This window comes from Paramisgurnus dabryanus, chromosome 2 (genome assembly GCF_030506205.2).
Source record: "Paramisgurnus dabryanus chromosome 2, PD_genome_1.1, whole genome shotgun sequence".
Classification (NCBI taxonomy): domain Eukaryota; kingdom Metazoa; phylum Chordata; class Actinopteri; order Cypriniformes; family Cobitidae; genus Paramisgurnus; species Paramisgurnus dabryanus.
Genome location: NC_133338.1, coordinates 50,120,700 through 50,133,904, shown reverse-complemented (window position 1 = coordinate 50,133,904; position 13,205 = coordinate 50,120,700). Strand labels below are relative to the sequence as shown.

The window sequence follows — 13,205 nt, the reverse complement described above, 5'->3', positions numbered from 1 at the left end:
TATATATCTATAGGTAATCATTCATTTATTAATTCATCATTCATTCATTCAGTCATCCATCCATTCATCTATCTAGATATTCATCCATCCATCCATCGGTTTCCATACATTTACCTATCTATAGGTAATCATTCATTCATTCACTCATCTATCCATTGCTATCCATCTATCTATAGATATTCATTCAATTATTCAGTCATCCATCCATCCATAGGTTTCCATCCATTTATATATCTATATATAGATAATCATCCATCCATCCATAGGTTTCCATCCATTCATCTATATGTATATAGGTATTCATCCATCCATCTATAGGTTTCCATCCATGTATATATCTATAGGTAATCATTCATTTATTAATTCATCCATTCATTCATCCATCCATCCATCCATCCATCCATATATAGGTATTCATCCATCCATCCATCCATATATAGGTTTCCATCCATTTATATATCTATAGGTAATCATTCATTCATCCATCCATCTATCTATAGGTTTACATCCATTCATTCATCTATCTATCTATCTAGATATTCATCCATCCATCCATCCATCCATCAGTTTCCATCCATTTACCTATCTATAGGTAATCATTGATTCATTCACTCATCTATCCATTGCTTTCCATCCATCTATCTATAGATATTCATTCAATTATTCAGTCATCCATTCTTCCATCCATCCATATGTTTCCATCCATTCATATATCTATCTAAAGGTATTCATTCATCCATCCATTTGTAGGTTTCCATCCATCCATCCATAGGTTTTCATCCATTCATATATCTATCTATAGGTATTCATTCATCCATCCATTTACAGGTTTCCATCCATCCATCCATCCATCTTTAGGGTTTCATCCATTCATCTATCTATCTATAGGTATTCATTCAGTCATCCATCTATCCATAGGTTTCCAAACATTTATCTATTTACCTTTAGGTATTCATTCATTCATCCCTCCATGCATCAATAGGTTTCCTTTTCTATAGGCATTAATTCATTCATCTTTCTATCTATTGGTATTAATCCATCCATTAATCCATCTATAGGTTTCCATCCATTCATCTATCTATAGATAATTATTCATCCACCCATCCATCTATAGGTTTCCATTCATTCACCTGTCTATAGGTAAACATCCATCCATTCATCTATCTATCTATAGGTATTCATTCATTCATTCATTCAGTCATCCATCTATCCATAGGTTTCCACACATTTATCTATCTACCTTTAGGTATTCATTCATTCATCCATCCATGCATCAATAGGTTTCCTTTTCTATAGGCATTCATTCATTCATTCATTCATCTTTCTATCTATTGGTATTCATCCATCCATTAATCCATCTATAGGTTTCCATCCGTTCATCTATCTATAGGTAATTATTCATCAATCCATCCATCTGTCAATCTATAGGTTTCCATTCATTCACCTATCTATAGGTAAACATCCACCCATCCATTCATCTATCTATCTATAGGTATTCATTCATTTATCCATCCATCCATCCATAGGTTTTCATCCATTCATATATCTATCTATAGGTATTCATTCATTCATCCATTTATAGGTTTCCATCCATCCATCTTTAGGTTTCCATCCATTAATCTATCTATCTATAGGTATTCATTCATTCATCCATTTATAGGTTTCCATCCATCCATCTTTAGGTTTCCATCCATTCATCTATCTATCTATAGGTATTCATTCATTCAGTCATCCATCTATCCATAGGTTTCCACACATTTATCTATCTACCTTTAGGTATTCATTCATTCATCCATCCATGCATCAAAAGGTTTCCTTTTCTATAGGCATTAATTCATTTATTAATTCATCTTTCTATCTATAGGTATTCATCCATCCATTAATCCATCTATAGGTTTCCATCTATTCATCTATCTATAGGTAATTATTCATCAATCCATCCATCCGTCCATCTATAGGTTTCCATTCATTCACCTATCTATAGGTAAACATCCATCCATTCATCTATCTATCTATAGGTATTCATTCATTTATCCAACCATCCATCTATATGTTCTCATCAATTCACCAATCTATAGGTAAACATCCATCCATTCATCTATCTATCTTTAGGTATTCATTCATTTATCCATTCATCGATTTTTATCCATTCATCGATTTATCTATAGGTATTCCTTTATTCACCCATCCATCCATGTATCCATACATCTATAGGTTTCCATACATCCATACATACATCCATTCCCATAAAACTAATAATGTGCATCAACAAAGTAAAAAGGGTCTATTTTGATGTCATGCATAATTTAAGGAAAGATTTCTGATTCATTTTACCAAGCAGGATAATCTCCAGAGTTGTCATGCCACAGTCTGATGCTCTGTATCTCTCCCAGTGAATAAGGTGTGGTCAACAGGAACATATCCAGTCCTCCTCTTTCAAACACTGGCTTATCAGGGTCGGTCAGATGATGAGGTTCACTTTCACCTTCTGTGCCCTGCAGAATCACTGTCACCTGGAGCAATGTTATAACCAAATTGACTTTAAACAACATAAAAACATTTGTACTGTAGAAATGCTGAAGCTATAGCTGGATGAAATGAACCTGAGAAGATGTGGATGCCCCACGGCGATGTCCTGTGTTGATGCTTAACAAGTAACGATATTCAGCCAAAGGATCATTGTCCTCGAGTACTGTGATCTTTACCTGTTGGTCAGATCGAGTTAAGAAATAATTATATATAGTCATTACACAACTGCAAAAACAACAAATCTAACTGTGGCATGCCGGACTAAGACTTTTGCACAATACTGTATAATGCCATGTTTGCATGTGACATGAAATACAGTTGATAAAAATGTAAGTTTCTTAAAGCAAAACCTTCACTGCATCCTCAATATCCTTTCTCCGTGCCCACACCACGGCCACCAGGTACACCAGAACGATGGCACCGACAAAGCACACCACCACCGGGTTGTTCACAAAGGTGGCAAAGAGTTCAGCCGTGCGGGACACATCAACCACGTTGGGCATGACGAAAAACGAGCTTCCAAAAAATGTCAGATGGGTACACAGGCATTGAGTAAACAGCGCTGAAGTGCGAGGACCCACCTGAAACAAAAGTAATGCATTAAAAATGAGATCGGGAACGGTCACCAAAATGGCCCCCTAATTGTTCTTACCCTACAGCCATCACCACTCCAGTTGACTTTCATTTCGTCCCAGTACAAACACTGAGCGGCGATGGTCGTGACGAAAACTGTAGCGTTTGTTGCATTCACACCCGCATCTACAACCGGCCTCACTAGTAGATAGTAAACACCCACTTCGATTGGTATCTCCATAGGGTTAAGCACCCATGTGTACCTCTCCTCTGTAACACACAAATAAAAGATAAATACTTCATACTCGCCTTTCAAATTGACTTTATTTGTATTTCTCTATAACCTTCAGATTTCCCCTCTCGAGGCAGCTGGATATGAGCAACGTAATTTGTATCATTAGGGTAGTCCTGAAAACCCAGGAGCAGGTGCAGAGATGTTTCCTCTGAGGGGTTGAACTTTAAAACTAAAGATATATTCGGGGTGGTGACATTAATGATCACAGTGCTGTAGTTTCCCAGATCCAGAAGAGTTTGGTTAACATTCTCCGTCTCTGTTCTTGGTAAGAGAATCTAAAAATAGAAGATGCAAAAATGCTTACTGGACCTAACAATCGTAATATGGATGAATGTATGATTACAGGATTGTGTATAAACTCTGATACCTCGATCTCTTCAGTGAGGTTTGTCACTGGAATGAGAGAGCCGTTTTTCTTAGTAAGAGACAGAGACCCAACTGAACCACTGATCTGCTCGCTTTCACACCAGGAGAATGGGTTGATCTTGTAACTTGTCATCTGTAACAGGTGTAAGGTTAAAAGACAACATATATAAAATAGATACAAAACAGAAAAGAGAAGGTCATTCGAGGTGAAGTGATTGGTTTTTGTAATGTTGGGTGGGCGGTCAGTTCCTCGTAAACATGAGTTTTTTTCAACGGAGTTTCAAAGGACTATAAACGATCCCAAACAAGGCATAAGGGTCTTATCTAGCAAAACGATTGTCATTTTTGACAAGAAAAATAACAAAACGATTGTCATTTTTGACAAAAAAAATAACAAATATTTGTTATTTTTATTGTCAAAAATGTCAATCGTTTTGCTAGATAAGACCCTTATGCCTCGTTTGGGATCGTTTATAGTCCTTTGAAACTCCGTTGAAAAAAACTGTTAAGTGTTGATTTAAGTATTAAATGTTGGGCTCTATTAAAGTTCATTAAATGTTTTCCTCAAAAAACATAATATCTTCTCGACTGAACAAAGAAAGACATCAACATTTTGGATGACATGGTGGTGAGTAAATTATCTGGATTTTTCTTTTAAGAAAATGGAATATTCCTTTAAGTACACTATGGAAGTGTACTACTTTTTCACCTGGGTAGTTTATGAAGTCTGAAATGTAAACGTTTTCTTACAAAAACCATCGCTTCACCTCGAAAGACATTTATTGACTGTATGGATTAGGTTTTTAACTCATTCCCCGCCAGACTTTTTTTTGTGATTTTCCGAAGTTTCACAAAATGCCTTGCAAAATTTTCTTCTATAAATATGTAAACATACAAATATATCAAATGAAATAACAGACCCTCTGCTTTCAAACAAACAAAACGGGAAAAAGTTTCATCCTATCTTCATTTATTCTCTTTTAATAACCTCTTAAATATGGGTAGGTTTCTACAAAAATAACAAATTTTGAGCAAAAAGCTAAAATAATTGCATTTTGTAAAGGACTTTTGATAGAGATCAGATTCAGAACGATTATTAAACCATACACGGAGTTTTAAATTAATTAAATTCGTTTTTGCATCAGTTTTTTTTTAAATTGGTTAAGATAAATTGGGTCAAGTGGATAATAGCGGAGTTACAGATTACTATAAAAACTCGTCAGGAAAGGGTTATTGGCAAGGAAATGTTTTTTCTTAATTGACAAAATAACTCGTCAATGGCAGGAAAAGAGTTAATGGACAGATAAGCTTTTGGAGCTTTAAAAATGGGGAACTATCCAAATCCATAATAAAGCTAACAAGAGCTTTTTCACACATACAGGAGCGCAACTGACAATGGAAAGCATACGTTTATCTGCTCAGTTTTACATTTGCAATGTTTTTTGTGGCCAATCTGTGGCTCATTTTGAAGGTTGCGTCCACTGGATGACGCATTTGTGGGCCATTGTGATCTCATTTAAGCAACCGTGATAACTGGAAACCGAGCTGTGAATTTACACTATTTTGTGTATTTCCGACACGGAAATTTTTGGAATAAGTGGCCACAGAATTGTTTTTTAAGAGACACATACATGAATTTAGCATGTTTCCGAAATCTCTAAGAAATTATTAGAGTATTTTGTTATTTAGTACAGTCAAAAAACCTACATATAGTACAGCTCCTTTAAAACAGTAATAAAGGTATCAACTGACCCGAACATCTACTGGTTCTTCTTCAGACAGGAGATTAGCACCCAGAGATGGAAGCATGAAACTGGCCGAGCTACTTTCTTCAATGTTAAAGGATTGTTTCTGAAGTCCATCCATTGACATTCTGAAAGAACACAACAGAAAGAGTTTTAGTTTTCACAACAGTAAGACAGCAAGTCCGTTTAAAGTCCGATATTAAATGTCTTCTCAGTTTGTGACACATTACAAACTAGCCAAATTTGAATGATAAAAAATGGAAAGTAAATAAAATAAGAATATCTCTGCTCTCAAATAATGGGGGTGTGTCTGCCCTGAAACCACACCCACTCACGGAAAAGCTGCTGTCTCTCAACTTTCAAATACCGCTACAAGCTAAATGGATGCTCGCGGTTGTGTTAGGGGCGGGGCCATGCTCGGTGGCTCCAGTGCATCATCGAGCCACCGTTTCATCCCTGTCCAAATATTCCTGAACCCAAATGTGGAAAAATGGCTCCACAATTCAACGCTTCATAGTTCACAGTCTTTGCAATGTGTTTCACAGTACATTTCTATAATGTGTTTAGAAACAATTCTCTGAAATGACTTTACACAGACTTTAAGTCTTTCCATGCCATTGACGAGTTATTTTGTCAATTAAGAGAAAATATTTGCATGAAAAACCGTGTTCCTGATAAGGTTTTATGTTTATCTCTAATACCGCGATTATCCACCAGATGGCCCAATTTATAAAAAACTGAAGCAAAATTTTTTTTAGTAATTTTTGATCATAGTTCTGAATTTGATCGCAAACAAAATTCCTTCACAAAAAAGCAATTATTTCAGTTTTTTGCTAAAAAGAAAACGTATTTAAGAGTTAATAGAAAAAATATAGATAGGATGAAACGTTTTTTCCCCCCGTTTTGTTTCTTTGTTTATTGCTAGTTTGAAAGCAGAGGGTCTGTTCTTTCATTTGATAAATTTGTATGTTTATATACACTAGTCAACATTTGAAGTGGATCAAAACCTTTCTGAAAAGTTGTCTAAAACCGCTACCCAATACCCGTTCTTGTCTTAGGACAACTTTGATGAACATTTTTGATCCACTTCAAATGTTGAGTAGTATATTTTTAGAAGGAAACTTTCCTGCAAGGCATTGTGTGAAACTTTTGTCAAACGCACAAAAAATGCTGGCTGACAACTTTTTAAAAAAGGCTGGCGGGGAATGAGTTAATGACCTCTTAAAATGTAAAAATCTGAAATTGTGATTTAGGTAATGTCTAAATTTAGGTCAAATCCTGTTTGACTTTGAAATGTGTCACATTTCTAAATTTAAATGGTTTACAAATAACGTTTCACTGACTTTCAAACATCGAAATAAAATCACCTGTTGACATATAAACCCATCACTGAAGTGCTCAGAATGGTCGGCTCCTCGTCGACTTTCTTCCCAGCCAACAAGGCACTTTGAACGTTTCCCACCGTGTTCAATAGATGACTGGAGATTTCACTCTGTAAGTGAAAAATAAGTGTTGTTTTTTACTAAATCACACAGATTAGGACTTGAAGTGTTGAGAAATACCTGTTCATCTGTGCTGGAAGAAACTTTGAGGATGTTACTGACACCATCGATAATCGGTGTGGCCGCTTGCATCACCTGCTCAGAGGATTCCTCACCAGAATGAGTCAAATAAACCAGAGACTGACTGAGGTTTGTTAATACTGAACTAGCCTGTAACTGGAGATGGGAGAGATGAGTTAGAAGAGATATTGCAACCCTGTCAAATGATTGGATTAGTTAAGAAGTACCTGAGCGGTCTCTGTTAACTCATCTCCTTGAGTTGTGAGTCCTGAGACAGCATCAGCGCTCATCTGAACTTCTGCTGTGTTCCTCGGTGGTTTGATGTTTATGGCAACGCTCATACTTTCCAACATTTGTTGTCTCAGCTTTAGTCAGAAGAGACATGTTTAGTTATTCCAGGTTAAAGTGAGAATACTGTACATATAAAACATATGAAGAGTTCAGATGCAAAATCCTCTAAGTTCGTCTGACATGTTTTCTTGGAAATCTTAATGAATTCTGCCAACAAACCAGTATTTCTGATTGACCTGTGGCTGTAGATTTAAAGCAAAAGTATTTGATGACCGTATAATATGTGCCGCGAGCATTCGGTTAATATAATTTTCTCATTTTTGATGGAGGTGGATTTTGCATCTGAGCTCCTCATTCTTTGTAGGTTACCTCTTTTTTGAAACTTTTATCTTGTTCGTCAGGCAACGCATCGTTCAGTCTGTTGGAAACAGATGTGAACATTTGTGCCAGAGCTGCACCTGTCAGGCGACCCTGTTCCTGTAGCTGAGATACCTGGCTGGAAACCAACGCCTGAAGATCTCCAATTGTGGACTTAACAGTCTCATTTACCTGCAATGTAACATAAATTTCAAGTGTAAAATAAATTTATTTTTATCAAAATCCTAATTGATTTAGATAAATGTATACATTTCTAAATTTAGATAAACTCGTTGATTTAGATACATTTACGTTTAGATGAATTCATGGATGGATGACAGACAAATTAACGGATGGACAAATGGTTGACAGACAGACATAGAAAGACAACCAGGGACAGATATGTAAATGTGGACAGAAAGACAGACAGACAGACAGACAGACAGAAAGACAGATAGATAGACGGATGGATGGATGGATGATAGACAGACAGACAGGCAGGCAGACAGACGGACGGACGACAGACAGATGGATGGATGGATGGATGACAGACAGACGGAAGGTATGAAGGTATATTTGGTGCAAAACAAGTCCACACCTGTGACAGTGGAATTTGTATTTGTAGAGATTATCCACACATGTGTATCAGTAAACTTGAAGTCGCAGACGACGAGATGCAAACTTGTAGATTTTTTTTCTTTCCCTCAAATACAACACAACAGTTACACATTCACAAATCCTTCAGTGCAGCTGCACAAATCCCATTTTACAAATCACAGATTAAGAAACTCACAAGTTCACATTTTTTGCTACAATTGATGCAGTAAATATGGTGCATAACCTACTTGAACGCCTGCATCAAATAATGTGAAGTCACACACAAATTTTGTACATTTGCAAAATCAGTTTGTGCATCTGTGCGATGAGACTTGTATGTGTGTACAATTTATTTTTCACAAATTTTTTTTATTTTTTTAATATTTTCTAGCCCAAACACAAGTACATAAATACAACTGCTTGAATCTGCTGCTACGAGTTTCAAACACTCTTTTTCATGTGCTCTCTCTTCTGCACCAAATATCTCGAGATAAATGGTGCGAAAGTGATTTGTATACCTGTAGGCTTTGGCGAGCACTGTTCAGCACTGCCCACCAGGTGGCGCCCCAGACACTCACTGAAGCAGAGTTTATTAATTACCACCAATGTTTCAGCAAAGTAAATCACCTTTATCAAGGTATTATTTTCACCAAGTGGAGAACAATATAAATGGGAGTGCTAATTATACACACATGAAAGTAATTACATACAATACTCCAATGATTCATTAGTAAACAAAATATAAGTTTCATAAATTTCAAACCATCAATATAAGTAGATTAAAAAATACAAGCAGCAAATACACACATAGGCCTACATTTAAATAAGATACCAAATTATGTAAGTCCCATTCATTTTTAATATCATAAAACAAATTATTTTATTTTTCAGACTAATTTTTAATTCAAACAGGAGGTGGGGCCATGGAAAGAACGTTTGTGATTTCTTTTGCAAAATAACCTTTTTTTGAAGAAAAATATGTGTATTTAAATCATGCTTTTTCTTCTAATATACTAATTTGGATTATTATTTCTGTCTTTTTTAATCGGGTTACTGAACAACTAAATTCTTTTTATTATTATCTAAACAGTTGTTCTGATTTCTTAACATTTACTTTGGATGCTAACCCAAATCAAATCAGCTTTTTAGACTTGTGGATAGCTCGTAATTGTTTATATAGGGATCCGATTAAAAAACCTACAGCTCGTAATACACTATTGAGAGTGGATTCTTATTGTCGTGAGCAGGGCCGTACACAGGATTTTATAAATACCGAGGTCCATATGTATTTTTTTAGGGCATGCACGCCAGGAAAAAAATTCTTATTTCTCTGCTCTACATATATGAATTATAACACATCAGAAAACCAAAGAATCGAATAACTATAGATTTCAAACAATGTCAGTATGCGCAAGACTTGTGTTGTTTATTAGTAAGACATTGAAATAATTATGTTACCATCCTGGGCACTGTCAGTTAAGTAAACATAGGCTAACTGAATATAGGATCAGTTTAGTGAATTAACCAAAGGCTATCAAGAATTTGTTTATTAAATTCATTCACAATATGCACACACTTATTAATATGCTGAAATACAACATCAATAATCCAGTGGCAGGACTAGAATTTTATAAATGGGGTGTCCAAGGCTTTTTTAAGGGGTCCATATCCCATGAAAGAAAACGATTTGTAATTATTATAATACTTCACATTACCCTTAGATCAATATTCTTCTTGCCCTGAATTCATTACATGCATTATACTAACTGTAAGATACAAACATAATGCAAGGCTGAACTTGCATAATAAACCAATAATAAACCAACTTACTTCAAAGAGCAGAGCTCAACATTAAGGATTGTTGGCAAAAAAAGATATTTATTTAAAATTAAATATGGATTAATCTTTTTTTACGAAGTTACAGTCAGGACCAGTGAGTGATTTTCTCTTCTTTTGTTATTTAAGTAACTTTAATGACTTCAACAGGTAATGTTTATTAGGCTTTAAGACAGAATGTAATAAAATGTTTACATTGGGAAGACATATTAAGACATAATCAGTAGTTTACTATGATACTCACTAAAACAGTCCGGACCTCGATGGTGGGTACGGCCAAGGTCAAGAGTCCTGTCTGTGTCTGCCCTATTTCCCTCTTGTTCCTTTGTTGCCCCGCCCCCTTTTTTGTTGCCATGGACATTAATTCATACTCCACCCACTGCCCATCTGTTTCCATAGTAATTAATTGTTTCTGTTCTGTCATTGGTTCTTGTCACGTTTAATTACCCTGCCTGTTGATTGCCTGTTTGTCAGCCGTTGTTTTATGTTGGTTGATTCCTGTCATGTGTTACTGTTCGTGTTCTTGCCTGTGCTCCTGTACCTTTTTTGGATTTAATACACTTAGAAACTGCATTTGGATCCACTCATCTTGCCATGTCTTGCCTTCCTGTGACAGTTATCATCCGTTAACATTGAAGAAAAGTCTTCCTTAAGGTCAAATGTAATATATAAAGTCTAAAAATAATATATAAGGGACCAAATGATTTTATTAAGAATCTTAATGATATGGAAATATCTTTGGGATTCACCCCCAAACAAATACAAGCTTATTTATTTGATAACATGTCACTGTGGTAAATCATATGTAGGAAAAACAAATAGAGAGTATAAAACACACATCACAAAACATCAGAGTGCAATAATATGCAGAAATATGAACCTGCCATTAGCACTGCATTTTGCTGAACTTAATCATCCTATTACTTCATTATTGTATAGGAATTGAGAGGGGATTTCCATCTAGAAGGTGAGGTGAGGTGAGTTTGACCAATTTTTACTTAGACAGGAGGCCTTTTAGGTATATTAAATGTGAACATTGGCACACATGGTTTAAAAGTAGATTTTGATTTGGGTTGTTTTTATAGGTATTATGATATTAAAAATGAATGGGACTTACATCATTTGGTATCTTATTTAAAGTTAAAATGTGTGTATTTGCTGCTTGTATTTTTTAATCTACTTATATTGATGGTTTGAAATTTATGGAACTTATATTTTGTTTACTAATGAATCATTGGAATATTGTATGTAATTACATTGATGTGTCTATAATTAGCACTCCCATTTATATTGTTCTCCGCTTGGTGAAAATAATACCTTGATAAAGGTGATTTACTTTTGCTGAAACATTGGTGGTAATTACAGTTTTTCTCCATTGGTTTGGCTCATTTCTTGAAACAGAAATTACATTCTCAAAATTCTAAGATAATTTGGCAAAACAGTCTTACAGTTCAGCTCAACACTATAGCTTGCCTGCAAAAGCTCATATATTTCCCAAAACTGTTCTCTCATGCTTCAAAACTAAATTCCTTTCCCATATAAAGAGTCAGTGCCACAAAAATGGCAAATATCCTTCTCAACTGCTTTGCCTCATTTCTTGAAACAGACCGGACGTTCTCAACACTCTTGGTGCTTTTGTCAAAATAAAGTGGATGGTTCGGCACAACACCATGGTTCACCTGCAAAAGCTCATACCTCTCCCAAAATAGTTCACTCATGTGTCAAAACTAAATATCCTTCTCATTTTAACAGTCAGTGCCCCCAAAATGCATCGTCCCTTTGGCATTGTGTAAGCACTGCAAGTCGAAATGTTTAGATGTTTTGTCACTATGGCAGGGGACCATTGAAATATCTCTTATGTCCACCTTTCAGTTTTAGCCTTTATTGACAATGGTTACTGTACTGTATTTTTCTAGCTAACAGAATACAATTGTGTATAAAACTGAAAAAAAATATTATTTTAGGGAAGAGTAGCATCCAAGGTTTGACACCACACATTGCACTCACACTGCCAAGGAAATTGTAACGACTTTTATTCACACAAAAAGTAACTTCCATACACCAGACCAAAATAAAATATTTAAAGCATAATATACTCTAATATAAACACAAAAAACAATGAAAATTATATGCAGCCTGCTGTAAATAATGCGGGAGTTTCAGAACTAACATTTCTTCACTGGTCGCTGTCCTCACCCTTCCTCTTTTGGCCACCATCCTCACCCTCCTGACCATCCACACGCTGCTGTCTGTCTGGCCACAGATTATCATCCACATCACAGTGTATTATTCTCCCTTGCGATGCAACGAGGGAACAAAACGGCGTGCCTGTCGCAACCATCCCCTACACTGATCTCCTGTAATATCCTAACACGCAGCGTTCATCATGGAGCAGGGACCTTTGATTTTGAGCCCTATGCTCATATATTTCTACCTCCTAGAGGAGAAATACTCAATAGGATTGAGGAAAGGAGAGTAAGGTGGTAGGAACACCATGACCATCCTTGCATGAGTAGTGAACCTGTCTCTGATTAGCAGGCCACTGTAGAAATTCACATTGTCCCATACAATGACATATTGTGGTAGGTGAGGCCCGACGAGACCTTTCTCATTTTGAGGGATCAAATCAAAATGAAGGCGGTCCAAGAAGATGAGGAGCATCTGTGTATAGTATGGGCCAAGACTGGGGATGTGAGTGGCCACACCATTCTCAGATATGGCATCACTCGGACATCCACCGTGGCCAGGTGGGCAATCATTTTATGGCCACGTCTTCGGCCCTTGGCCAGGTTGAAGCCAGCTTCATCCACAAACACGAGGATGTGAGGGGCCTTGTTTCCTTCCAATGCCATTATTCTCTACAAAAGCGTAAACTCCTACTTTGTTGGTCAAGTTTTAGTTGTACCTGACTGTCAATTGCTGTAATAAATTTATCAAATGTTCAAGGCATTCATATATGTTATTCATGGTATTATGTTCTTGACTAATTTTGCCAATTGAACAGACTATTGTGCATGTGATGACTTATACAATGAAATGACGCTGACACATTTT

General features: G+C 36.1%; 1 protein-coding gene across 1 annotated transcript in view; it reads right to left on the bottom strand.

Moving 5' to 3' along the window:
• The window catches only part of pkd1l2a (polycystic kidney disease 1 like 2a), a 42,190-nt gene that overhangs the window by 14,743 nt on the left and 14,242 nt on the right, over window positions 1-13,205 (bottom strand). The window contains exons 11-21 of the mRNA XM_065261410.2: window positions 7,731-7,910; window positions 7,298-7,435; window positions 7,071-7,226; window positions 6,876-7,000; window positions 5,516-5,636; window positions 3,765-3,896; window positions 3,447-3,672; window positions 3,182-3,372; window positions 2,880-3,110; window positions 2,604-2,705; window positions 2,335-2,513 (exon numbers count right to left, since the gene is read on the bottom strand). Of these exons, the coding sequence (XP_065117482.1) occupies window positions 2,335-2,513; window positions 2,604-2,705; window positions 2,880-3,110; window positions 3,182-3,372; window positions 3,447-3,672; window positions 3,765-3,896; window positions 5,516-5,636; window positions 6,876-7,000; window positions 7,071-7,226; window positions 7,298-7,435; window positions 7,731-7,910 (1,781 nt within the window). The remainder of the gene's footprint in view (window positions 1-2,334; window positions 2,514-2,603; window positions 2,706-2,879; window positions 3,111-3,181; window positions 3,373-3,446; window positions 3,673-3,764; window positions 3,897-5,515; window positions 5,637-6,875; window positions 7,001-7,070; window positions 7,227-7,297; window positions 7,436-7,730; window positions 7,911-13,205) is intronic.